The sequence below is a fragment of the Corvus brachyrhynchos genome, unplaced genomic scaffold (genome assembly GCF_000691975.1).
Source record: "Corvus brachyrhynchos isolate BGI_N302 unplaced genomic scaffold, ASM69197v1 scaffold90, whole genome shotgun sequence".
NCBI classification, from domain to species: domain Eukaryota; kingdom Metazoa; phylum Chordata; class Aves; order Passeriformes; family Corvidae; genus Corvus; species Corvus brachyrhynchos.
In genome coordinates, this window is record NW_008236932.1 from 110,019 (window position 1) to 136,399 (window position 26,381).

Below are 26,381 nucleotides of genomic sequence, written 5' to 3' on the forward strand. Positions count from 1 at the left end.
AATTATTATATTTTTCTTCTAAAAACAAAATTTTGAAAGGGCAGTCATCTTACCCTTACCTTCTTACAAGTGCACTTACAATTAATTGGTTGAACTGCTAGGATGAGAAGATACTCCCCAAGTTTTTATCACAAGTTTTTATCATCCCCAGTTTGACAATTTGATGTTTTTTTAAACACCTGGCATATGAAGCTATTATTGAATATAAAATAATAGCCATGTTTAAACATAGCAGAAGAGAGGAGGAGGTATAGTTCTCATTTCATATTCATAAAGGGGACACCTTCAGGAAACAGCAAGTCTAGGATGCTTGAATCCTTCTTTAATATTTCTTGTCCATCACATCCCAGGTTAGCAGGAGCTAGCCTGCGTTCTGGGTTTTGAGCAGCACAATGTAAAAATGGCATAAAGCTATGAGAAAGCATCCAAAGGAGACAGTGAAAGGTCTGGAAGCAAAGCCACATCAGCAGTGATAGCCTGGCTAAGAGGAGACTGAGGGGAGACCTCATGGCAACCTACATCTTCTTCATGAGGGAAAATGGAGGGGCAGGACTGACCCCTTCTTTCTGGTGATCAGTGACAGGACTCTATGGAATGTCCTGAAGGGCAGGTATAGGCTGGATATTAGGAAAAGGTTGCTGTCTCAGAGGGTGGTTGGGCACTGGAACAGGCTCCCCAGGGAAGTGGTCACAGTACCAGCCTGACAGAGTTCAAGAAATGTTTTGACACTGCTCTTGGGCATGTAGTGTGATTCTTGGAGCTTCCTGTGTAGGGCCAGGCGTTGGACTCCGATGGTCTTTGTGGGTCCCTTCCAGTTCAGTATATTCTGTGATTCTATTTAAAATCTTTTCTCCTGGTGCACTGATGAATATGCCAGTTCCTCAAGTCTCCAATGTATAATATTTGATAGTTACTAACAGAGTTCTTTTAGTGCAAAATGCGAGGTGTCCTGAGGACTTAAAACTGATGGAGTTATTGATCTCATTAAAATGGTTATTTTATGAATTTCGTAATTTCTACTAATAGTATGTGTTACTGCATGTGTTGGTCCCTGCTCACTATGATGGAAGTATAGAGCTTTATATGAAGTTTAACAAGTCCAGGTGCAAGGTGCTACACCTGGGTCAGGGCAGCTCCCAGTATCAACACAGGCTGGGGGATGAACAGATCAAAAGCAGCGAGGTGAAGGACTTGGGGGTGCTGGTGGGTGCAAGGCTGGACATGACCCAGCCATGTGCACTCACAGCCCAGAAAGCCAAACGTGTCCTGGGCTGCATCCAAAGCAGCGTGGGCAGAAGGGGAAGGAGGGGATTCTGCCCCTCTGCTCTGCTCCGTTCTGGTGAGAACCCACCTGGAACACTGCATTCAGGTCTGGGGTCCCCAGCACAGGAATGACATGGACCCTTTGGAGCAAGTCCAGAGGAGGGCCATGAATATAATTGGAGGGATGGAGCACCTCTGCATGAGAAAAGACTGAGAGAAGAAGTTCAGTCTGGAAAAGAGAGGGCTTAAGGACTACCTCATTGTGGTCTTCCAAAAACTGGAGGGACTCTACAAGAAAGGTGGAGAGAGACCAAGAACGTGTAGTGACAGGACAAGGGGGAATGGCTTCAGACTGAGAATAGATTTAGATTAGATGTTAGAAAGAAATTCTTTACTGTGAGGTAATGAGGCACTGGAATAGTTGTCCAGAGAAGCTATGGATGCCTCATCCCTGGAAGTGTTCGAGGCTGGGTTGGATGGGGCTCTGAGCAACCTGGTCTAGTGAAAGATGTTGCTGCCGATTGCAAAGGAGTTGGAACTTTTAAGGTCCCTTCCAATCCAAGGCATTCTTTACGTTCTATCCTATGATTGTGGTGGTGGCATGAGGTGATTTCAGGCTTTCCTGTAAAACTAGAAATAGGAGCAGAAGAAGTAGATATGAGTAGTAAGTCTTTGAAGTGCTCATGAGGCCTAGGGGGGCATACACAGCAGGTGGGCTTCATACAGCCTTTGACACTTAAATCTTAAATACATTTTTAATAAAGCTATGTCTATGTTTCTATGTTGTATCTTTACATAGAAGCACTTCTTTTTGTTTGTATTTGTTTTCCTTAAAACTGCCTCTGTACAGAACTCTAAATTCTACAAAATGGCTTTGGGAAAAATTGTGCATAGGATACTTTTGAAAAAGCTTTTTCTGGAGAACTGTGGACTTCACCAGTGAGTCACCAGGTGAGATCGTTTTTAACTGAAGAAAAAAATGTTCTGTGATGAACAGGTCTAAAGTTCATGCCTTCACAGTATCAAAATAATTACTTTAACATTTGATCAAAAATTAGTACTCAAACTCCTCTTTTGGAATGAGTTTTCAGTTAGATTGCTTTGGAACCTGCTGTTCAGTATGTCAGTTAGTAATAAATGCTGCTCTTTTTACAAGAGGAATTACACTGCTTGAATGTCTTGAAGCTGAAGGGGGAACTGGACAGGAAGGGGCTCAAAAACTTACCAGTAGTAAGTGATCATAAATAAATATATGGTTCTGTTTGGTCTGCAGAATTATAGACAGCATTTTCAATTATGAGGTGGTGCCTAGTGTTCTGCTGGTTGCAATGTGGTAACTGAATATTGGCTGGTAATGGCGGTCACAGTCTTCTGGCTAAGACTCTTTTTTGAAGCATCACTTAATCCTTTGTGGGGAAAAATGTCTTTGAAAAATCTCCATATTTTTAGTTTTATTTATTTTAAATGTGTGTAATGGTACATTAGTCTATGCCAGCCTTGGTAAAATATTATTTCATGTAAAACACCTGAAAACACGATCATCAGACTTCCAATTTATATATCTAGCCTTCAGTTATTCTGCTTTTGTTTTCAAGTCCACAGTTTTTATTTAATGTATCAGAAATTAGTAGAGGAGTTGGTTGTAAGGCATGATCATTTTTGTCAGTGTATGGAAATCTTCCATCTTCAGTTTCTGTGAGACTGTTCTGCTCTTGAAACTTTTAGTCAATTAAAACGGTATTTTTGATCCTTTTATCACTCTCTTGCTCTCTAACAGAACACTGTTGTTTGTGCTCTTAATTTTGTTGCTGTCTTTCTGACTAACGTTTTAATGGGCGTGCATTCCTTCTTCCAGGACTTTCATCCTTGAATGCTGCTTTCTTAGGCTAATTGGATGATGCTGCTCACTGTTGTTTCTACAAGTTTCTCCAGCATTTAATCTTCTATTTTTATCTGTACTCAGTATCTTATAAGACTTAATAGAATATAGGAAGAAATTTTGGCTCAAACATTGCAGGACTCAATGAACTGGCTCTGAATGTGTTAGATATATCAGCATGCTCAGTGAAACATAAACTTAAGAGAGAATAGAATTAATGCGGATAACAGGAGACTCAACAAGTCTGAGAGGACAGGTTTGCTTTTGTATAATTAAGCTTCATTTTGTTACCCTTTGGATTTTTTCCCATACAAAGTCCTTACTGAATGTTTCAGTAAAATAACTTCTAAAGTCTGTCTCCAGTCTAAGAAATATATTACTTTTTCCTAGATTGCAAGAACTTTGGTTTTTATGCTTTTCTTTTAGATGTTTTTGTATTTCCATCTTTTGTTTGCCTTTTCTATCATGAACCACTATTTGCTTGTTATTCAAGTGTTGTGATGCACTTGTAAGCATGGAGAAGGAGTAATTTGCCACTTCTGTTGCTCGGTTTTAAATTGCAGACATCTGTATGATCTCTGCAAATACCTCTGTTCTACTGTCTGTATAGTTTTTTACATGGATAGGATGCATGGACTATACTGTTTCATACTTCACTGATACACTGTGAGTAGATAAAGCTTTACGCTATTTTGGGGGGTTTTTGTTTTCTTTGGGGTGTTTTTATGTATTTTTTTTTTTTTATATACTTTAGGCATATGCATCAGGATGTGATATTGTGGTACTTGGGACTGACTTTGAAAGATTACAGATAATCCCTGGAGCAAAACATGGAAACATTCAAGTGGGATGTGTGGACTGTTCAATGCAACAGGGGAAGGTATGTGGTGCAGTGTTTCTAATAATGTTCCGGCAATGTCATGTTAAGCACCTTCTCAGGAATGTGGATACTTGCAAGGTAGGGCAAATATACTACAATGAATAGTAAAATGACTGATTGCTTTCTGTCTTTACTTGTTGTAAGCAGCACAGTAAATGTGAAATAGTAACCATAGATATGATTGATAGTTGTAGAAGATAGGTAGGACTGCACGAAGGCTGTGGATTCAGGGCTACATAGAGGACATGGCAAGAATTTGACTATAGGATGACTAAGTTGGAAGCAAAAGTAATTTATTCACTATGGCTTTGCACTGCTAGACATGTCATTGGCATGCTTTGACATGTTAGGGGCTGGCAGGAGATGAGTGCCTCCACAAAAATTACTTTCAGATCATCCAGAAAAATGACATCTGTTTCAAGCAATTCATAAAGCCTCTCTTGGATGGGGTTTGCTGTCTTGAATTCTTAGCTTTTGTTTTTTGTAGGTAAGTCTGCATCAGAAATGTTGTATTTTAGACAAGATTGGGTTTTAAGTCTTTTTAACAGAGCATTTTTAAAAAATTTTCCTGCTAGAGTGAAAAAGAAATAACCAGGTAACTGTCCTTTGGGATGTCACAGTTATGTAACACCCTATTGGGATGTCACAGGGATTAAACTACTGACCAGTTCAGTAGGAACTCTGTCTGGATAAATATTTGCTCATGTAAGATGGGTTTTCTACCTCTTTTGTTTCTTTAAGCCTGTCCTTGTGAGTAGATAACATCAGCTTTCTGCTCATTACCACAAGCCTTATAAGCTGCTGAGACCTTTGGTTAGATTCTGGTGTCCATCTTGAGACAAGACCTCTGATGGAATCCAGTTTGTGTTTACATGTGAACTCTGTGCTGATGAAACCCTGGCCACGCCCTGTTCCTGCTTATTAGCATTTGAGTGATAAACTCTTGCAGTGGTAGTAAAGGAACGAAAATGAAAATGAGGAAATGTTCTCTGTGTCTCTGGCCTCTCATAGCCATAAAGTCTGCCTGGGTTTCTCCACTGGCTGCTGTTAACTAGAAGTTGTTTTTTGAGTTCACTGAGCATTATTTCTCTGAATTTGCAAGGTCATCTTGATTACTTGATACCAATCCTGTATGCATTTAAATGACAAACTGTCATTGAATTATAAGTTAACATGTGAATATATCATACTGTAAGGCTTCCTAAGCTTCAGAATTTTTTCATTTCTTAAGTAGACCTATGAGGTCATTTTGAGTTGGCATGTTGGTATTGTTTGCTCTCAGGAAACTGAATGTGTTTCTGGAGTGCTGAAGTACTAATGGCTGGCTAGTGGATGGCTAGGAATTTGCCTATTGACCAGACTGATCAATGTATTTTCAGGCCTTTCTTAAAAGGATGGAATTTCTTCATAGAGCTTCTTCACTGGTGTTAACACGCAGATTCCTCTTTGGTTTGTTGAAATGTTGTACAATTCCAACACACTCAGTGTGTCTTTATTGGAAAAGTACTCCAGCTCTCAGACCCTTCTTTGGACCCAACATGTCCATGTCTTCCTGGTGCTGAGCACCCTGGGTGTGGTACTCCAGGTGGTGTCTCACTAGGATAGGGAAAATCACTCCCCTCACCCTACTGGCCACCCTTCTTTTGAAGCAGTCCAGGACATGGTTGACTTTCTGGGCTACAGACACATGCTGCCGGGTCACGTACAGTTTTCCTGTCCACCAGTACCCCCAAATCCATGTCCATAGGGTTGCTCTCAATCTGTTAGTTTCTCTAGTCCATACTGAGAGTATTGATTTTGACTGACCCAGGTGCAGGACCTTGCCCTCGGCCTTGTTGAAGTAGATGATGTTCACATGGTCTCACCTCTCTAGCCTGCCAAGGTCCCTCTGGCGGGCATCCCTTCCCTCCAGTGTGTCACCTGCCCCACACGGCCTGGAATCATCAAGGAACTTGCTGAGGGTGCTTTCCATCCCACCATTATTCTTTTTGGTGGTGTGCAGCTCAGTGAGGATGAGGGCTGAGTGGCTGCATCACTGCGGAAGCCTGTGGAGATTTTCAAGGGGTAGCAGTTGCTCTAGACACTACAAGTTGAGCATTTTGGAATGCTAATCTTAGTTTGTCTTTAAAACCCATTAAACAATAAAATATGGAAAAAGTGTCCACATTTGGAGAAAAAGGAAAAATCTTATCAATATGAGTTTATATAAATTTTTTGCTGTTGGGTGTGGAATGGAATTATTCGAGAAAAAAACAGTAAGTGAGTTAGTTAAAGAGAATTAGAGAGGGCAGATATTAGTCTGAGATACAAAATGCCTGAAGAAACTTTTTCCTTGCAAATGTGACAAAATTATTCTTGGCATTTTTGGGTCAGGCTGATGTTTAGGTTGTTAGAAGGATAGAAATTTATTTAACTATCTGTTCTTCTAATGTAGAGGGTTTCTCTTAAGGCCATGGATCTGTGGATTTTAGGATCTGTATGAATCTCTGTGTTTGTATAGATCTTAGGTATGATGGTTTAGCTTTGTTATTTTTCAAGCTTTTGTGGTTGATACTGGAATCAAAATATATTTTATAGTGTAAATCTAACTTTCTTTATTATTTTTAAAGGAAAACTGTGAATACTTTCTAAGTCAGAATTTTACAGCAATACAAAATTGATTATTACAGCGTATCGTATCTGTAGATGTTCTTTTAGCAGCAAACATCACTTCGGAATGCAGGATGTCCGTTCTGTGTGAAACTGTAAACTCCTTCGTTTTTGTAATTCAGAACACTTTTTGGCAACTTTGCTCTGTGACAGTTCTCTCAGGCTGTCTGCCTGAGGTCTTCAACATACATTTGGCTTGTTTGGGCTCTTCCTAGCAAGCTTGCTTTTATATGGATACCTTGAGACCAAATACTGTTAATTTGTCTTGCTGCAAGTTTGAGGTGGATGATAACCTGTAATGTAATAAGACTTTCAAACATCAGTTAAATGATCAAATGACCATATTGCAACTCTTTCTGAACTGTTTTATGTTAGCCTTTAGTAGTAGTTCTATATGCAGTTTTCTGCATTGAGTGTTTTGCTTGCATAGTCTTTTGAAAAAACTTTTTAAAAGATAGCCTGTTCTATGCTTGGAAAGTGCCCAAAAGTACTCTGAGCGTATATTGGTTCCATGTCTGAGAATGTGAACTCTGCAGACTGTTTTGAGTATTTACCTAATTTAATATGGAAAGAATGTTGCTAATAATCTGATTTTTTAAAAAAAGGTACTTGTCCAGCTATAATCTCAGTAGTTCATCATGATTAATGAGTAAATAGAGGTTTGTATTTTTATTATTCACAACACTAACTTCTTGATTTTTGGTAGATGTCATTTTTCTGTTATCAAAAGGAAATATGGATATGAGCTTCAATTTTATCTTACAAGCAGGGTTAAAAGTAAAATCAACCATTTGCATTTTGTTCTTGTTTGTTCAAAAGCTTGTTTCTTCTATGTGTGTTTATATACATTTAAATAAATACTACTTTAGGTTGCAGCTTCTTACGGCAAGGTGATTTGTATCTTTGAGCCAGTTAGCCTCTTGAAGCAGAACAGCAGTCATCATAATGTGAGTATTTCATCACTCCTTAATTTATTTGAGCAGTTACAAAGCCTGACTTATTTTATTGGTTTGCTTTAAAGTTGGAGTTACTTTGATGTCTTCTTATAATGCTAGAATAAAGTTGAGACGTAAGGTGGTCCTTGGGAAGTGAACATGGTGGGATAAGGAGAGAGGCCTGTAATTCAAAATAGTTTTAAGGAAGATAGGCTTTATGATAATGCTTCATATTACTTATTTATGTAACCCTGCAGTTCATTACCAAAATATTCCAGAACCCAAAAAGACGTACACAGCCCCATTCTGCAATGAGTGTAGCCATTAAAATACAAATTCCTTTTTGAACCATCCTGTGTAGCCTTTATGTTTTGATGTATTTTACAGTTCTTACTTTAACTTTAGTTTATGTATTTACATGCCCTTGGCCAAATTGTAATAGTTTCTGAAATCTGTGGCTTTTCAAGAATATCTGACTGGATGATTATATTTCATTGTTATAATGGTGAATAAGAACAATATTTATTCTTTTGGGGCTTACTTTTGGTGACAGTGGTTTAGTGATTAACGTCCAGAATCTTAATTTCTGAATAATATGATTTAGGGCAAGTTATTTAACCATGCGTCTTACATGAAGAGGAATATGGTTATAATTAGAAGCATTAGATTCTAATTAAAGTCAGTTTGTCGATATGAGACAGCGATTGCTCCAGGAGCTTCTGTCTCCCTCTTCAGAGGTTTGGTCTCCCTTTGTATTAACAAATTGTTTATGTGGCCGTCTAGTGGATTCCCCTCTTTGTATTAACCGGCTCAGTCATAAGATTCTTGGTGTACATGTAAACCTGTGGTATATTATATATTAAATAAATAGTTGGAAGTGAACACCTGTGTAATATTTACATCACTGGAAAACAGAATAAAATTATGGTAAGATGTAAGTTCTTACACTCCTGTGAACACTTTGGAAGTACTGCTCTTGTTTTTGGTCCATCCACCTCATTTTTCAGTCCTTCCTGAATGTTTTTCTATACTGGTAAAGAATACACTTAGTTTGAAACTTCAAAGTTAGAGCAATAACTGTAAGCAGAGGAAGCACTCACCACCCATGCTTTGCTTTCAAATGTTTATAGTTGAAGAAATACTCTGTTACTTCATTATGCAATAATTTCCAGCATATTGTTCAAAGTTATTGTAAGCTTGTCTCTGTCTTCCATTTACTAGAGTGTTCAGGGTCCAAAAACCCCAAGCAAACCAGCTTTGCAAATACTTTGTTTAGATCCTTATCTGCAGCTGCTTCTTACTGTCTTTTGCCAAACTTCTGAGAAGACCGAGTTGTCATGTTTTAACTTCACATCTATTTAGTGTGATATTTTTGGGGTGAGGGATGACTACTTTTAAAAAAGTCTGTGAATTAAGAAAGAAACCTGTTGGCTCCTAAAATTATTTCCAGAAATGTTTTAATTTTCTTCTATAATTCAAAACATCAAGCCTTTGTGGTCTATTAAGGAAACAGACAAGATAAATATTTTGTGAACTTAATCCTCAACTTGTCTTAGAGAGTGAAGTAGTGATGCAAAAATGAAAGATATTTGACAGTCCTAAGGTATATTTTTAAAAAAAAAGGGGGGTGGGGGGGAAAGGGGAAGTATCACCTCTGTTATCTTAACCTTTTTGAACTCCTCTAATTCAACAGCAGTACAGATATCAAATACCAGGTACATTTAACTTGTGTCATTTTTGATATCTTTTCTTTGTTCCAAAAATAAAATCTTACTTCCTCCTAAAAGAATTCTCAAATTCCAGGGTTTTTTTGTGTACTGATTTTTTTTCCAATCTAGATTTTTAAAATAAGAACTTAAAACCCTCTATAAGTATGGTCATATTAGTAAAAGGCTATTTTGTTTTAACATCAGAATGAATCAATTTTTATTAGATCAGCAGTAATTTATGTTAAACATTTTCATAAAATTTGAAGAATGCAGTGAACATGAGCTATTTAAAATTATAAAAAGCGGAGGGAGGAGAATGAAGTGTTTTCATGCTAATGTTTGTAAATACTTAAAATTTCAGGTGTTAGATTACCAGTGGCAGAAGAATGCTCAAATCTCACTGGATGCCATAGCACATAATCTAACATGGGATCCCGCAGGTAAAAACAGATTAAAAGAAACACTTATCTATTTGATACCACAACTGATTTCTTAATTTTAATTTTTTCATTCCTTGTGGACAAGGAAAAGGTTTTTGTTCTGTCCTAGCATGATAGAGAGCACCAAAGCAGAGTGAAAAATGTACCTTCTGTCACTTACTACAGGGGAACTAACATACTAAGTGCATCTGTATGGTCTGACTTGATTCTTCTTATCTGAACAGATAAGAAAACATGGCTTAAATGGTAAATATTTGTTGAGAAAGAGGAATGTCTACAGTAGACCTAGGCATTTTTTTTAGAGCATAACTAAAATTTGATTAATTTTCATGGTTGTAATTGTAGATGTTCAAGTCTACCAAAAAAAATCTAGTAAAGGTGTATCTGCCAGATTTTTTTCTGCAGTTTCAGATTTGTAGAACTTTTTTTCTCTCTCTTTACAGAAGTCTGTATTTTGGTACTTGTTTTGTAGTTAGATTTTCATAAATATTTGTTCCAGGTACTCGCCTTCTGACTGGTTCCAATTGTCTTCAACTTTGGTCCAGTGTTCCTTTGGAAAACCCTACTGACAATGACAGTACTGAAAGAACAGATGTTGGACTTGGAGAATGGAGATGTATCTGGCAATGCAAGTAAGAAACACATTTAAAGACACGTAATTCCTTTTTCCTTACTGATTCATACCTTTGGGATGAAATAATTCGTGTAGTTGAGTGAAATGCCATTGCATACTGTTATTTGATAAATATTATTGATATGAGATAAACTTGAATCATATTTTCCTTGACTATGTGACATTCTTTCTTCTTACAAGATCAGTTGCAGTTGGTTTTGGGACAGTTCCTCAGTTACACAGAACACTGGTAAAATGCTGAGGGAAGGCTAATATTGAAGTTGTCCCAATAGGCACTCTTCCTTGTACAAGAAATAAGGTGAAAGCTGTGTGATTGAAAACTATTGTGCTGGCAGGACTGATTAAAAAAACACTTCCTCCTGTGTTCAGTGTACTGCCTTGTTCTTTCCTTCTCACATCCCCCTGCCTTTCACTCTTACTTCTCAGTTTATTCTGGGTGTTTGGTACAGTCATGTCAAGATTGATACATTCTCTTTTCTGTGTCTCTGAATTCTTTTTGTATTCATGTTGAGTTTGATGTTTACAGCTGTGTATTATACGTTCAGAGGAGTTTTAGTTTAGTACTTAAGTTTATAAGACAATTTAAATCATGGTCCTTCTGCCATAGGCAGGCTTTTCTAGTACAGTGGGGTGCATTGTTCACTCAGGAGCAATGTACCATGTGACTGTCTCCTAAAGAAGTTTACCGAAGTGGCTGACTGGGCAGACCCACCTGAAATTCTTCTTTTTGAAGCATTTAGAATTCTAGTAGGTAGTTCTATAGGTAGTTCTCTGCATGTACCAGAAGAACGTCCTTTTTATAATCCTTCAATTGTTCCTTTTTCTCTGTACTTCAGCTTTTATCAATGACGTGTTTAAAAACCCGAGATCATCCAAATGACAACTGAAAAGCTTTTCTTTGCCTGTGATAAACTTTCCAAATACAAGAAGTTGAAGACTTAGTTTATTTTTTGAGACATCTCCAGGTGCTCATCTCTCAACCTAATAAGAGAAGTCAGGTTATAGACAGAATGCCATTGAGTGTGGCTTTAGAATCTGGGGTGTTGGTAACAGTAGTCAAAATCATACAGATAGTGCTTTTCTTCTGTCCCTTCTATAATAGGTTTTGCATTTGTATCATGTATAAAGACTTACAGAACTCTTCTCAGGTCTCCACCTGCTTTCCTCTCTTTAACTCTTTTTGTTGGAGATAGAGCTTGGTGTCGTCTTCTTTGAAGGAGTAGGTCCTGGAAAGGATCAAGAGAACCTGCTTTTTTTGTTCTCCTTTGATGCCTGTATGCTGGCATTTGGACTGCAATTAGATTTAGAATAGGTTTTTCTTGTAGAGAAGTCTGCAAGAAAGTGATTTTGCCATACTACCCTTTGCCAGAATAATTTTTAATGCCTGAAGGAAACATTCCCAAATGTTTTCATATTTGCTGCAGTAGGAGAATTTTGCTTAAAACTGGGTGGATTTCTTTCATACACGACTCTTGTAATTGCCTTTCGCTTGTTACTGCACACACTAAATGCATCCTACTTGTGTTGACCTGTTGGATAACTTAATCCCTCTTGAAAGTTGTACCTCCACAACTTGTTACACATGTATTAAATTCAAGATGAAAATGTACACCATATCTGTGCAGTGCAGTTAAATTCCTGTCTGTTGTTCTTCTTATTAATAAGCTTTGTTACTTAGTCAATAGCTGAGTGCTTCAAACCCTGTAAAAGAAGCTAAAACACTACAAAAGTTAACCACATAATTAGGCTTAGAATATTTTGGTGTAGCATCTTATATCAGTGTGACCATTCAAGTAAAAGCTACTTTCAGATACTTTTTAACTACATTATTCTTTTTATACCTTTTTGTTTTCCTAAGCTGTAACTGTAGAAAATATGAGAAGTGGAGCTATCTTTTAGAGAAGTTAGAAGATAATATGGTACAGCAGAGACCAGTTCAAGATCCGTGTTATCATGAAGTCGGAGCAGTTTAATCTATTAGCATCTGCTTTTCTCCTATGATGTTTTTGAATATTGGCTATTCAGCTACAAGGGTTTGGTTCTCTGGATCACTACAGCCATGTGTTGTACATGAGTTTACGTCTTAGTCCTTTTGGACTTTGTTAAATCTTAACTGTTTCACACAACGCAATACACACTTGTATTTAAGAATTAAAAACCTCTCATGAGTTCAAGAAAAAGAATTTTTTAGAATTCTATAAAAGTTGTTAAAATTAATTTTCTCTTCTTCTTTATTCCGTAGAACTGCTTCTCAAGTTTGTTTGATGAAATTCTCACCAGATGGGGAGTTTTTTGCTACTGCTGGAAAGGTAAGCATTTTTTTTCTTTATAGCTTTGTACTAATTCAGGTAAGCTATTAAAGCAAACCAAGAAAAACGCATTAAACAAAAGGCTACTTAATGAAAAAACCACTTTTTTCATAATTTTTGCATAGTCTGTGTATGTGTCTTTACATTTTGGTAAACATGAATTTGGGAGAAAGGTAGTTAGAGGCTGGGAGGTAACACACTAAATATTCATTGCTTACTGTTCTAAAACACTAATTTTTAATTTGTACCAAATTATAAGACATCAGAAAAAGAAGAGTTTTGGGGAATGGGGGAAATCTGTGGATGAGATCACTGCTGGATATCCTACTAGTGAGGAAATATAATCAAAATACCAAAAAATTAAAAAATAATAAAATATGGCTCTTTCATATGTTTTTGTGTAAACATATCTGTATGCCTTTTTGTGTACATAGAAGAGAATTTGCATTCCCCTCTGTAGTTGTATTGGCACATAATTCATGCCAGTGTTTGTGGCCAGTCTCACTAATTAGTTTTGTATGCTCAACATTGAGCAGTTTATCAGCAAAAACAAAACCCCTTGGCAAAATAAGCAAAAAAATTGAAGTAAAATGTCAGTCTTTTCCTGAAACAAACAAATCTTTTATTTATACTCCAAAACTTGTTGTTCAGGTTTTGTAAGAGAGTGATGTCCTTATAAGTCAAAGCAGAAAAAAAAATCAAGACTCTGTAGAGGATCCAGTGAACAAATATGACAAACCCATACATGAATTTATACTGCTTGTTAAGGAATATGACTGAGATAAGTAGTTGTTTTCTGCATCAAGTTTCTGCTGCCAACTAAAGAACTTAGGAGAGGCTGCAGAATTACTAGATACGAAACAAAGTGCCAATATGTAAGGTTAATTAGAAGAATGCAGTTGCTGAGATTGGTGAAAACCTGGTTTAAGTGTCACAGAATCCTGAGTAGTAGTAACCTGACAGAATGTGTTTCAGACTGAAGAATAAAAGACAGTTTTGCAATTTGCTCTAGTCTGTCTTGGAAGTATGAGTGAAAAATAAGTGTGTGCACATAAAAAGTGGTTAGAACAGTGTTTGATTTAGTAATAATGTGGAACTTTGCTGTTTGGGTAATAATGTCTCTTAATACATGCTTGAAAAATAGAGTCAAGGATGATTCAGTCTGCAAATACATTTTGCTTTTGAAATGTAGTTGTCATGAATATTTTTGCAATTCAGTTACGTGTATCAGGAACAGATGAGTAATGCGCATCTTGATTAGTTGTACGTGTTTGTTTTTTCCTTTAAAGCTTGCTATCTCAGGTCATCATGCTTGATTGGAAGATTAACTTTTAAGGCATTTGCTATCTTTAAAGAAGAAACAAATCTGTAAAATCACCTAGATTTCCTTTTTCAGGGAAAATACTCCAACTGAGGAGCTTCCAACATATAAAGTGAAATACTAGACTTTCCTAGCGATAAATTATTACCTGGATAACAACAAAGCAATAAGTTCTAATGGTCCATATTTTTGTGTTTATTTGAACGTTGTATTCCTTGCTGTAAGTTCTGTGTTGCCTTTAGCCATTTACTGACTGAAAGGAGAGCCATTCTAGCCATGTTTCAGATAACATAAAAATCTATGAGTATATGTTTTATGTAAAAATCAACTGTTTTTTCATTGTTGGCAATATATACTATATATATTCCCCCTTTTTTTGATGGGTAGCAGTTAATATTTTTTTACAAGCCAAGTTTGAGGATTTCTAATGTTACAATTTGATGGAATTCTGGAAAAATTATTTAATCTGCAAGTAGCTTGTATAGGGATAATATTCTTGCAGAGTTTTTGACTCTTATGTCACTTCTGTCCTGTTATCTTACATTATAAACTCCTGCAAAGCAAATTACTGAATAAGTAAGAAAATCAGTAAGTAGGAGAATTAGTATCATATTTTTTATCATAAATGCCTAAGTTAGTTACCTGCCTGGAGAATCTTTAAAACACATCTTTGTTCCTGGGTCTTACTCCTTTACTTAATTTTTTTATGGGGGATGGTCAGCAAAACTAACCCCTTCTCCCCCCAGTAGGGTAATGTTATGTATACCCAGGTTAATTCCATCTTTCAGTGCCATTCACATTTAGTAGCTGATCAACAACTTGTGAATCTAGGTCCAGATTAATTTATCTAGTCCTCGAAGGCATAATCAATATATGTGTATATCTGAAAAAAGCTGGCTGAGCAGTACTGAGCTTGGTTTTTGAGATACCATCTGTGACCTTTATTTGTTTTCCTAGCAGTTAAATTTGTGCAGGTGGTTTGGGTGGTTTTCTGACAAGGTAGAATTAGTCATATTAACATTTGAATACCATCTCAGGCGAGTACAAGTTGTATCCTTGTCATTAAAAATTGGCAGTTAATCAGAAGGACCAAAATGAAATCCAAGTTAGTAATGGCAACAGTTAAATGGAGGCTCTGCTGCTGTGTTTCCTTTAAGATCAGGTTTTGAAGCTGTTCTTACAAACTGTTTCTCTCTGATCAGAAAAGTATTTTACTTTAAAGAAAAATCAAACCTCAAGAGATGAACTCAAAAGTACTTGAAACAAATCATATTCTTATGCAAGGTAGTCTTATTTACTGTCTTTTTTTTGTCTTTCCACAGGATGACTGTCTTGTGAAAGTATGGTACAACACGGAGAGCTGGCGGTCAGCTGTAACACCACCTGGTGCCAGTCCAGAAAACCAAGCAAAAGAACTTGATTTTTCATTTGTTTATTTGGCTCATCCTCGATCAGTAAATGCATTTTCATGGAGAAAGACCAGTAAATTCATGCCACGGTCAGTAGTTCTAAAAACATGAGGTTCATGCAATGCCCAAAAACCCCCTCGCTCTTTGCAGTCTGCCTCTCTCTACAGTCAACAGTCACGCTATTGTGTGGTTTACTTCAGTTATTGAGTGTGCACACCTTTTATACTGTTTGTGCTCTTGAGAGGATGGTAAGCATCCTCTTACCTGGCAAAGAGCTGGAAAGATAGAAGAGTAAGTCTCACAGACTGACTTAGGCATTGAACTTAATACAGAATCAGCTCTTGGAAAACCATTTCTCTTTGCATTTTTTTTGGTTGCACTAAATGTTCATTCATGCTTTTAAGCTCGACTTGTTCTGTCCTGATGGAATCAGAGCAAAGTCCTGTGACTTGAAGTCCTCTTTCACAAACATTCAAATATTTTCATGTCTTTTCATTTGTTTCTTAACCTAGTACAAAGCTAAACCTCTGTCAGAAGTAGTATCTGGAAATTGAATTCAAGTAATCATTTGGAACTGATATTTTGAGTTTGGGGTTTTAGGGTTGTGTTCAGGTGATTCCAAAATGACCTGTCCCTAGTTTTCATGAGTACTTGCAGTCTTAAACTGAAGTAGTGTTAGCAGTTTAGTTTTTTTATAGCAGTCTTTAAGACTCTTCATAAAGCCATTGCTGTAGTTCTTACTATATAGGTCACTTTTGAAAATCCACCTGCTCCATGATTCCTAAGGGAGTTTGCTGCTGGACAGTCTGGTCATAGCTTTCAAGCCTTAGTTAGAGCTAAATTGTGAACTTACATGACCAGGAAACCTGATGATCTGCTTAGTTTTTTTACAGTGTACAGCTTAAGGTAATTGGATTTTTTGGCTATATATTTAACACAAACTGTACTTGGGAGAACAGTAATTAAAAATTCGTAGACTTAAATTTTCTGTTGTATCCCTTTTATTACCTGAGTTTCTTTCTTTTGGATGTGTAATTTTGTAAGTGGTAGATACCAGTAAGATCTGGAATTAAGATCAGGTATCCAGTATTATTATGGGCTTTTTATGTGAATGACTTTAAAAGATAAAAATACAGATTTTGCTGTTCTGGGTATGAATTTTTCTTTACATCGAAATCCACAATTTGCTATTGCACTGTTGTGTGATGGCATGTGAGGTAATTTATAGTCAGATACTTGAACAGATGGGAAAGTCTTTCCTACATCATTTATTTTCCTAACAATATATTGATGAGTTTTTCTTTTGCTGGTATCTTTAAGTTGGTTCAATTCCAAAAACTGATAGTGGAAAACTGTTTGGAACTGTTGGTTTATTTTGATGCTGTGTAATAGTTAGCAGCTTCTTCACTCCTTAACTTTTCTTTCATTAGTGGTGCTGTCTGCAATGTACTCCTGACTTGCTGTAAGGATAATGTTTGTCGTCTCTGGGCAGAGACTTTGTTACCCAATGACAGTCTGTTGTATGGGGGAGGATACAGCAATTGGAGTGAAGCGGCGAACTTCACAAATAACTTCAAGAGAAATATTTCAAGTAAAGAAAAAGTGCAGAGTGCATTAGAGGTAAGAATTGAAATTGAACAGTGAGAATAAACACATGTACAAACCTGTCATTTTAGACATGTTTGTCCTTTGTAACTCAGACATGTATCACAAGCTGAAATCCTTTATACCGGAGATGTGCATAAAATGTTACGAAAGGATGAACTTCCTTGAAATCTTCCTTGGGCAGGCTAAGCTGACAGCTCTTCTGCTGAGCTTCTCACATTGAAGACACACTGTTCCAAAGTCACAACTGCCTATTTTGGTCTGGTGACTGAAGAAAAGTGCTTTTCAATATTTAGTTCAAAGGGCTAGAAACAGTATGGAGCACACATTATATATACGTTTTGTGAAACCCTGGAGTGATGCTGCCTTAAAATGTATGATAGGGGGGCTCACTTGTTACCTCTGATATTGTGGGATGCTCTCTCTGACTTCTGCAACTGGAGGAACAGTAATATGGAGGGAAGAAAAATAACTTTTCTGCTGTAGTCCTCAGAGCAGACTGCTCATAAGCATTAAGGCAAGTGATTTTTACTAGATAGTGTTTTCTAACCAGTGGGAATTAGTAAGAAAGTGTAGCATTAGTGGTCCGCATCAAAGGTATGTAGAACATATGTGGGCATTGTGCCTTTATCTTAATGAACTGATGTATTTTGCATGCTCACAGTGCTTTCTTAGCACATATAGCATACCTGAAAAATATGACAGGCTGAAAGGCACAACAGAGCAAGGAAAATAGAGAGGAGAGAAAAGGAAGATGGAAAAAGTTCTGTCTTCCTCTGGAGAATAAAAGGCAACATTAGAGATCCAAAGCAACAATTATGTGAGAATTGAGAGAAGACTGTTTGATATGAGCATGCTGTGTTAAGATGCAGAGCACAGCAAGTGAAAAGGAATACCAAGCATGTAATACCATCCTTAATACAGATTGTGTACCGCTGTGTAGCTTTGGGTGCTTGCATAGATGTCTACAGCACAAAAGGCTTGAACTGTGTGAGTCAGTCTTAAAAACTGAATATTATTTTTTTGCTTGGAAACATGTATTTATATAAAAGAGGAAGACCTTAAAACTCATTGTGCCCTTTTGAGGGGTGTTGAAGTGCGGATTTAATTAGATCCAAAGTACAGATCCTGTTTTTCAGACTGAAATGAGATTACTCAGATTTGCTGCTTTGTTCAGAATCCTGAATAAGCATGGCATATGTTTATGAAACCCAATAGTATCTTCTGTGTAAGTATAAAAATTCTATGAAAATTGTGCACTGAAGTAGTTACTATGTGAAGGTATTTTGTGGGCCTTCATAAATAAATCTAAAGGCACTGGTTTCTCTCAGCTGTGGACTCAACACAAACAATTTTGCAAGAAACAAAAATTAGCTTTTAATCTGAAAAGTAGCATTAATTAGTGCCTAGAAAACCACTTACAGATGAAATCTGCCTTTTTCTTTTTGGAAGGATTTTAAATGATACCTTATTCTTCATGCAGTTAAACCTGAGGCACTTCCGGCGAGGAAGGAGGAGGTCAGGTGCTGTTGTAGCACATACTGGATATGCTCTGCATCAGCAAGATCCTCATGAAGCTCACAGGAGCATTCCTCCTCATGCAAATGCCCTTTGCCACTTCCATATTGCTGCCAGTATCAATCCAGCCACAGGTAAGAAATTTAATGCTTGCTATGAAATAAACTCCAATTTCTGTTAGGTACGTGTTCTCTCTGGAAACTTAGCAGGTGTATTTGTAGAGTATATGATCATGCAAAATTGCTAGTATGTTGGTTTCATTTATGCATGAAAGGACTTTCTACAGTAATGAAATGATCTGAATAAATTTCCTCTGCAATAATCCTTTCTTTTATTTTGTATGTCTCTTAAGTGAGATTGATAGTGTCTAAGATGGAGAAAGCTAAGTATTTGTATCTGTGTTCAAAATTTACTGTGAATTGTGTATGATACTGGGAACCCACTGATAAAATAAAAAATTTCTAAGCTTCTTAAAGTGAGCACCTGACACTTAATTCTTGAAATAACCACACATTCCTGTACTTTTGTCTCAGAACCAGACAAAACATGCCTTCACCCTGCATTCCTTATAATTTGATATTGCCTTGAACTGGAACAACGTGTTGATAGGGGTTGAGGTAACACCCCTATAGCTGCTGATACTTCTGTCTTTATTATCTTTGGTATGCTGAAAATGAAGTGCCTGTCTGCTTGTTGAAAAACTGAATAGAAAAGCCATATTGACTAGCCTTTCATGAAGGTTGTGATGTGGTTTTCTGTGTCTAGAGTTAATGAACAAACATACTGTGTAATTCTTTTCTTAAACTAGTTAAGCTCTGTTTCGTAGTATTGTTTTCCTGTTCCTCCTGTTTGAAGGGCCAGTTTTAAGCTAAGGCCACTCATGTTTTGTTCATATTGGTAGCTGTACAGCCGTTGGTATGATTGGAAAGAACAAGTAGTTTCCATTAACACTGCTGCACTAAGGAAATCTCTAAACACTTTCTCCTTGATTAGTCTTCAGTGTTTTGAGTAGTGGTTCATTGTTTCATATTTTAATAGATAGGACAAGAATCACATCGAGCCTACCAGAAGGAAACTTCCTGCATTTTTTTGCTGTACCATCAGTGCTATCCTATTTCTACAGTAAAAGTCTCCAGTGATTATTTATTACTGCCCAATGTCACACAGGAAAGTTTCTCGAAAGCTTCTTGGAGATTTGTAGACCTCCTCTGGTTTTTTTCCTCTTCATATTACGCAGTGAGCTAGCTAACTTTTTCATGTGGCTAGCACATAATCTTTGACCCCTTTTTTTTTTTTTTAACCTACTCTTAATGCATTTTTTTATTTTTATTAGCAAGACTGGAGAGAGAATCAGAAGGGTAAAAGCCAGAAAACTTGTGGGTTGAGATAAAACCAATTTAACAGGGAAAGTAAAAGCTGTGTACACAACCAAAGAGAAACAAGGAATTAATTCAGTGCTTCCTATTGGCAGGGAAGTTTTCAGCCATCTCCAGGAAAGCAGGGCCCCATCACAGGTAACCATTACTTGTGATGACAAGCACCATCACTTCAAGCTTTACCTTCTTCTTGTTTCTTCCCCCACTTTATATACTGACCATGATGTCACATGGTCTGGAATATCCTGGTCAATTTGGGTCCCCTGTCCTGGCTGTTTCTTCTCCCAATGTCCAATGCAGCCCCAAGTTCTTCTCCAGTGTGGCAGTACAAAAAGCAGAAAAGGCCTTGGCTCTGTGCAAGCCCTGCTCAGCAATAACAAAAACATCTCTGTATTTTCAACCCTGTGTTCAGCACAAATCCAAAGCACAGCCCCGTACCAGTCACTGTGAAGAAAGTTAACTCCACCTCAGCCAAAACAAGCACAACTATGCAAACTTGAATTTTGCTTTTGATAGACTTTGCAGTATAAATATACCAAGCAGCAAACACATAGAATGAGGATAAAAATAATCTTGAAAAAGATTAGAAAAATATTTTCCTAGGTACTTAAAACTTGGGCCTTTCTAATCTTGTATTCTTTTAATGTTACCTGTATTAATAGGTATCTGTTTTAATAATGTCTTTTGGATCACTTGGTCTTTAATTCAGTCGATTGGAAGATAACAGGTTGTTCTTTAATGCGGAACCTCTGAAGTAACTGTCACATTTTAAATCTTAATTAGAAGAAATATATGTTCTCCCTTACAGTCAAGTCCTTAAGTACCTCAGTCTAACCGAATTCTCTAAGTAGGCCTTTTTGTTTTCCCTTTTGAAATTAAATTTAATTCAAAAACCTAATTGTATTTCCTTTCATTCAATTTAAAGAAAATTGGTTTGTGATCTCTTACTTGAACATTTTCCATTACTAAAATATTTTGAAGTACTTGATAAAAGCTAAAGCCAAAACAGCTTTATCTCTCATTCACTTCACGTTTTGAAGAATAATACTGTCATGTATATTTATATAAGAATAAATATCATGTGAAACTAAAATCTTTGAGACCTAATTTTATAATGATTTTACTTTCACTGGTGTTCAGCCTGGGTGGAATTCAGTGAAAGGAATAAGCGGTGGTTGCTAGGACAAAATTGTCTCTAGGCAATTTCAGGAAAAGTTACTGAATCCTAAGACTTCAGAAATTTTCTGGGAAGAGTGATTGTGATTTATGAAGCAAATAGAAATTCACTAAGAATAATGTCCAGAGATGAACATCATTTAGAAGCTGGTAGTTTTAGATGGAAATTGGAAAAAAAAGTGATTTCTTTAGTGACTTTGATAAGTACTCAAAAAGCACATAGATTTATAATCTAATCTGAAAAGTAATCTTTCTAGTTCACTTTATTCACATTTACTGTAGCTTCATCTTCCAACAAGGGTCAACAGAATTTTTCCTTCCAGGTTCTGTTACTTGCCAGATGTATTATGATACTTTTGAGACTGGCATTGCCCTGTGTAGGAAGATAGACTGTATTTCTTAAATGAGCTGTGCTACTTTTGCCCCCTTCCCCTGCTATACCCCTTCTCCACAACAAAATTGCTGGTTGTCCTGGTGCTCCTTTCTTTTATCTGTGTGCTCTCAGTTACAGTTTTCTTTGGCTAGATTGGAGGATTAGTAATTCAAACCCATCACTGATTCTGATAAAAACAACGGATTTGGAGTGAAATGTATTTTGTCTCCCAGGACACGGAATTTAAGTAATGCTGCATAAATAGGGAGCAGAAGGAAATGACTATACATGGAGACTTCTAGGTGGGAATTATATGCAGTATGAGATTTTAACATATTGCTGTATCATGGATTTGAGGAAATTGCTATAAGTCACCTACCTGCTTTTTAGCCTTGCTTAGTTTTGATTATGTTACTCTGCAGCAGTCTCATCCTTGCTTCTGTCACACACTTGTGATTACTGCTTTTTTTTTTCAGAGCAACATGGAACACCAAATACCATCAAACAGCAATGTGAATTAATAGAATATATCAGAACCAGAACTCCTGGGGTTTTATGATGGTGTGACAGAGGGCATTTTCTGGTCTCTGTACTAATTTTTGCTAATGTAAGCCTGTGGTCTTTGATTACAGTGTATATCTACTGCAGCATCCATTGTAGACTAAATGTTGGGAAATTATGTTTAAATGGTTTGGTTCATACTGAGCTGTAGTAGCAAAAAATAAGGTAAATTAACCTATATGGACAGTGTTACATCAAGGAGATACGACATTGCAGGACCCTACTGTTATCCTAATGTAAGCACACCAAAGAACCTCTGTGTGGAACAAGTCTGAAAGCAGATGATGTTGGTGAGAGGAATGGCAAGTGGCAATACACTTAGATTTATTTTTTTCATTGTGGGGTTTCTGCTTAAAAAACATTTATCTAAAATTTTTTTTTGACCAAGCTTGTTTAGTTCTCAGAAATGTCAATATCTTTTTCTGGTAGATATTCCTCTACTCCCTTCTATCACATCTCTAAGTCTTGGTGAAAATGAAGAAAAAAGTGGACCTTTTGTTGTGCACTGGCTAAACAACAAAGAACTTCATTTTACCTTATCTATGGAAGTGTTTTTGCAACAACTTAAAAAGAGTTTTGAACATCATTCTCCTGAGACTAATACTGAGGATTCTAATCAGGTGGATGGCAGAACAGAAGAAGGTAAAAGTCATCTACACATATGTCATATAGAGAAATGGCCTTCAGTTTATAAAGTAATTTGTAATGTTCCCCCAGGGGAAGTAAGAGATGGGCAACTTGACATGTAAGGATACAGGCAGATTACAGTAGCATTTCAATGCGTTTTCTTCCCTTACACTGAAAGTATCTAAGTGACTTTAAAAAAATTTATCTGGAAATTCTGATTTCTCTTTTTAGAGGGAAGAATTCCAGAAATTTTGAGTTATATATGCTGAAAATGGTATTATTTAATTAGGCTCAACTGGAGGCCTTTGCATGGAAGTGTTACTTTAATATTAAGGAAACAGGAGCAACTTTAGAATTAACTTTCTTTTTTTCGATATTAATGTACAGCTAATTTAAATAGCTTTATTCTATAATATAATACAATACAGTCAATTAGTTTGAATATATACATTCTGGAGATTATTGCCTTTGCTCTGTCTATGCATGCAAAAATTAGTATAAAATAGGGGAAAAGAAAAATATTTCAAATTAAGGTGCGACATAAACTATTTTGGTTTGTTAGACACTGAGCTCCATTAGAGGATTTATGGTTATAATTTTCATTCTTTTAAGTTAGCTCTCATAGGAGTGGCTTATAAAAGGCCTGAAATTAGCTCCAATGCGTGAATAATGCTGCTTGTTATACTTCTGGTTTTGAATATTATGTATATATATCTCTCTCTCTCTATGTATATCTATCTATCTGTATCTGTTTATTCTAGAAGCTGATGAAAATGGAGATGAACAAAAAGGAAACCAAGAAAAAAAGGAACTGGATGATGAGAAAGCTGCTCCATATTCAAACCTTGTTCCTTTATCCTCTGCTATTATTGATCATGAAATTGAAATTCTGCTTTCTGAATGGGGTAAAAATGCTGACATGCTCTTCAGTATACATCCTATGGATGGCTCCCTGCTGGTGTGGCATGTGGACTGGCTAGATGAATACCAGCCTGGCATGTTTCGCCAGGTGCAGGTACTTCATTCCTCCTGCATTTTACACTGCTGTTCAGTGAGAAGTGTGAGGGGGAACTCTAACACTTACTCTTTCTTTCTTAAAATTGCAGGTGTCGTTTGTCTCGAGAATTCCTGTTGCATTTCCAACGGGTGATGCAAACTCTCTTTGCAGAAGTATAGTGATGTATGCTTGTACCAAAAATGTTGACTTAGCTATTCAACAAGGCAAACAAAAGCCTCCTGGCCTTACACGATCTTCATCTATGCTTATCTCTTCTGGACACAGTAAATCAACCAACAGTTTAAAACTAAGTATCTTCACACCTAATGTTATGATGATTTCCAAACATGCAGATGGGTCACTGAACCAGTGGCTAGTGAGTTTTGCTGAAGAATCTGCTTTTTCAACTGTACTCAGTATTTCACATAAATCCCGATACTGTGGTCACCGTTTTCATCTTAATGACTTGGCTTGCCACTCAGTATTACCACTGCTGCTTACAACCTCACATCACAATGCTCTAATTTCACCAGATGTTGAGACAGCACTACAGGCAGATGATTCTTTAAAGTCTCAGGAGTCACCAGTAAGACCTCAGAGTAGAGGCAATGCAAATGTGACGTCCCAGGATCCCAACGCTGTTTACAGTGAACTTATTCTTTGGAGAGTAGATCCTGTTGGGCCTTTGTCCTTTTCTGGTGGAGTTTCTGAACTTGCTCGGATCAATTCTCTTCATGTTTCAGCTTTTTCTAATGTTGCATGGCTGCCCACACTTATACCCAGCTATTGCCTTGGTGAGTTTCATTTTCTGATTAGTGAGGTGTTCTAGAATAAAATTAATGTAACCTAATAGTGCTCTTAAATAGATAATACAGATATACTTGAATGTACTGAAAAAAATGTTAAGCATGGGTCCTTTATTTCACAAATTTGAAGTTGCTGGTACTTGGGAATTCTTTATTCCTATTTGAAAAGTTGCTGTGTTCTTCTGTCTTTTATGTACTTGGTATTTTAGGAGCTTATGCAGTAAAGTTCTTTTAGACTAGTGCATACTTCAGAGCATGCTGAAGATTTAAAAGCTGAGGGAGATATAGCTCTAGTTTGCAAATGGAATTCTTATTTCCTTTCATACACTTTGATTTGGTTGCTAAGTGCAGCTTTAGACTTTGTAGTTCTTGCTTGCGAATGGCAATTAACAGGAGATTGTTCTTTAATGTTGTATTGTTTTTCATCATAACTTCAAAATTTCCTCTTATCAAAAAAAAAAAAAAAAAAAGGAAGCTATATGGTGTTTGAATATTTGAGCACTTTCTACCTTCCTGCTTTTCAGGTGCATACTGTAATTCTCCAAGTGCCTGCTTTGTGGCTAGTGACGGACAGCATTTAAGATTATATCAAGCTGTAATAGATGCTAAGAAACTTCTGTGTGAGCTCTCCAATCCAGAAATTTCTGTAAGTGAAAAGCCGTCTCAAGTTTTTGCGTATTACAGCTTCATTCAGTTGCACTAGACTCAGACTTGTTGGTGACTGACTAAGCTGGTTGCTGAGGATTTCACAGATGATTCTGCTTGTAAGAACAGATTAGGTAAAGGTTTTTTAGCCATACTGTATTTCATTTAATCTCAAGCTATGCATATTGAGGCAGGTCCAGGTTTGATTGGGAAATATCTGTGAGGTGCTTGCACTACAAGGAATAATAACTGTGTGTGTACATTGCCATCCTAACGAAAAGTTGAGACAGTAATGCAGCTTTTGGGGAAAGGACAATAAATTGCTGCGTGTGGGGCTTTCCAGATACTCCTATCACCTTTCAGCCGTCAAAACCAAATGTGCTCTTCATAAAACAGGGAATGTTACTTGTGTTCTTACTGAATCACTACTAGTGTATTTTTAATGCTTTAGTTAACACTTGCATAGTGATGTTGCACCTATCTAGCAGGCTATGCCACAGAAATGCACAAGAGTTAACAAGACCACTCCCCTGATTCTTTTCAAACAGAAGTATGTCGGTGAAGTTTTTAACATTGTAAGTCAGCAATCTACAGCTCGCCCGGGATGTATCATTGAACTGGATGCCATCACAGAGCTTGTAAGATCTTTTGCTATACTCATTTTATGCCATATAATTAGCTTTTTAAAAAGTGTAATAACAGAGGCAAGACTTGTAGCTCTCCATCAGGTGAACTGGAGGTACTTAAAGACTGTTTTTGACATGTACTTGTTTTCAACAGTACCTGTAAATGAAAAGAGTGGGAGTAATGAAGGTGCATTTTCATGAGTCGTCTTTTGTTGATGTGTTTAACTTACCGAGAGAGAGCAGTCCTGAAAAGTATACGCCATGGTGTTCACTTCTTGTGTGTTTTTACTTTCTTAGCATGGCCGGAAAACACAGTTATTCCATGTTTTTCAAGAAGACTTTATTTTAAGTAACCTGGAGAGGGAGATGCCTTCAAAGAAGAACAATTTATCAGTCTCTGGTAAAGAATTCTGTTTCATAGAACATTGAGGACTGTTTTATTTTTCATTCCACAGAAGAAAAAGAAGTTGTTAAATGGTTTTGATCATTTTACTGTCAAATACCTTATTTGAGATCTTCAGAGGAGCATTTGGTCTAATGAAACTCATGAGTGTTTCACTTCCTTTTGAGTTGTGTGCAACCAAATTTTCAATCAAGTAGTTTAAATCACAAGATACCCATTGTATACTGTATTCAGCAGTCC

The 26,381-nt window shown here is 36.8% G+C and overlaps 1 protein-coding gene across 1 annotated transcript in view; it reads left to right on the forward strand.

Annotated features, from left to right (window-relative positions):
• The first annotated feature begins 3,896 nt into the window (after positions 1-3,896).
• DMXL1 (Dmx like 1) overlaps positions 3,897-26,381 on the forward strand; it is a 67,758-nt gene continuing 45,273 nt past the window's right edge. Inside the window, exons 1-14 of the mRNA XM_017728283.1 lie at positions 3,897-4,022; positions 7,541-7,618; positions 9,677-9,755; positions 10,255-10,387; positions 12,632-12,698; positions 15,342-15,517; positions 16,859-17,048; positions 18,517-18,685; positions 22,467-22,679; positions 23,426-23,679; positions 23,771-24,455; positions 24,992-25,113; positions 25,661-25,750; positions 26,036-26,138. Of these exons, the coding sequence (XP_017583772.1) occupies positions 4,008-4,022; positions 7,541-7,618; positions 9,677-9,755; positions 10,255-10,387; positions 12,632-12,698; positions 15,342-15,517; positions 16,859-17,048; positions 18,517-18,685; positions 22,467-22,679; positions 23,426-23,679; positions 23,771-24,455; positions 24,992-25,113; positions 25,661-25,750; positions 26,036-26,138 (2,374 nt within the window). The 5' untranslated portion in view covers positions 3,897-4,007. The remainder of the gene's footprint in view (positions 4,023-7,540; positions 7,619-9,676; positions 9,756-10,254; positions 10,388-12,631; positions 12,699-15,341; positions 15,518-16,858; positions 17,049-18,516; positions 18,686-22,466; positions 22,680-23,425; positions 23,680-23,770; positions 24,456-24,991; positions 25,114-25,660; positions 25,751-26,035; positions 26,139-26,381) is intronic.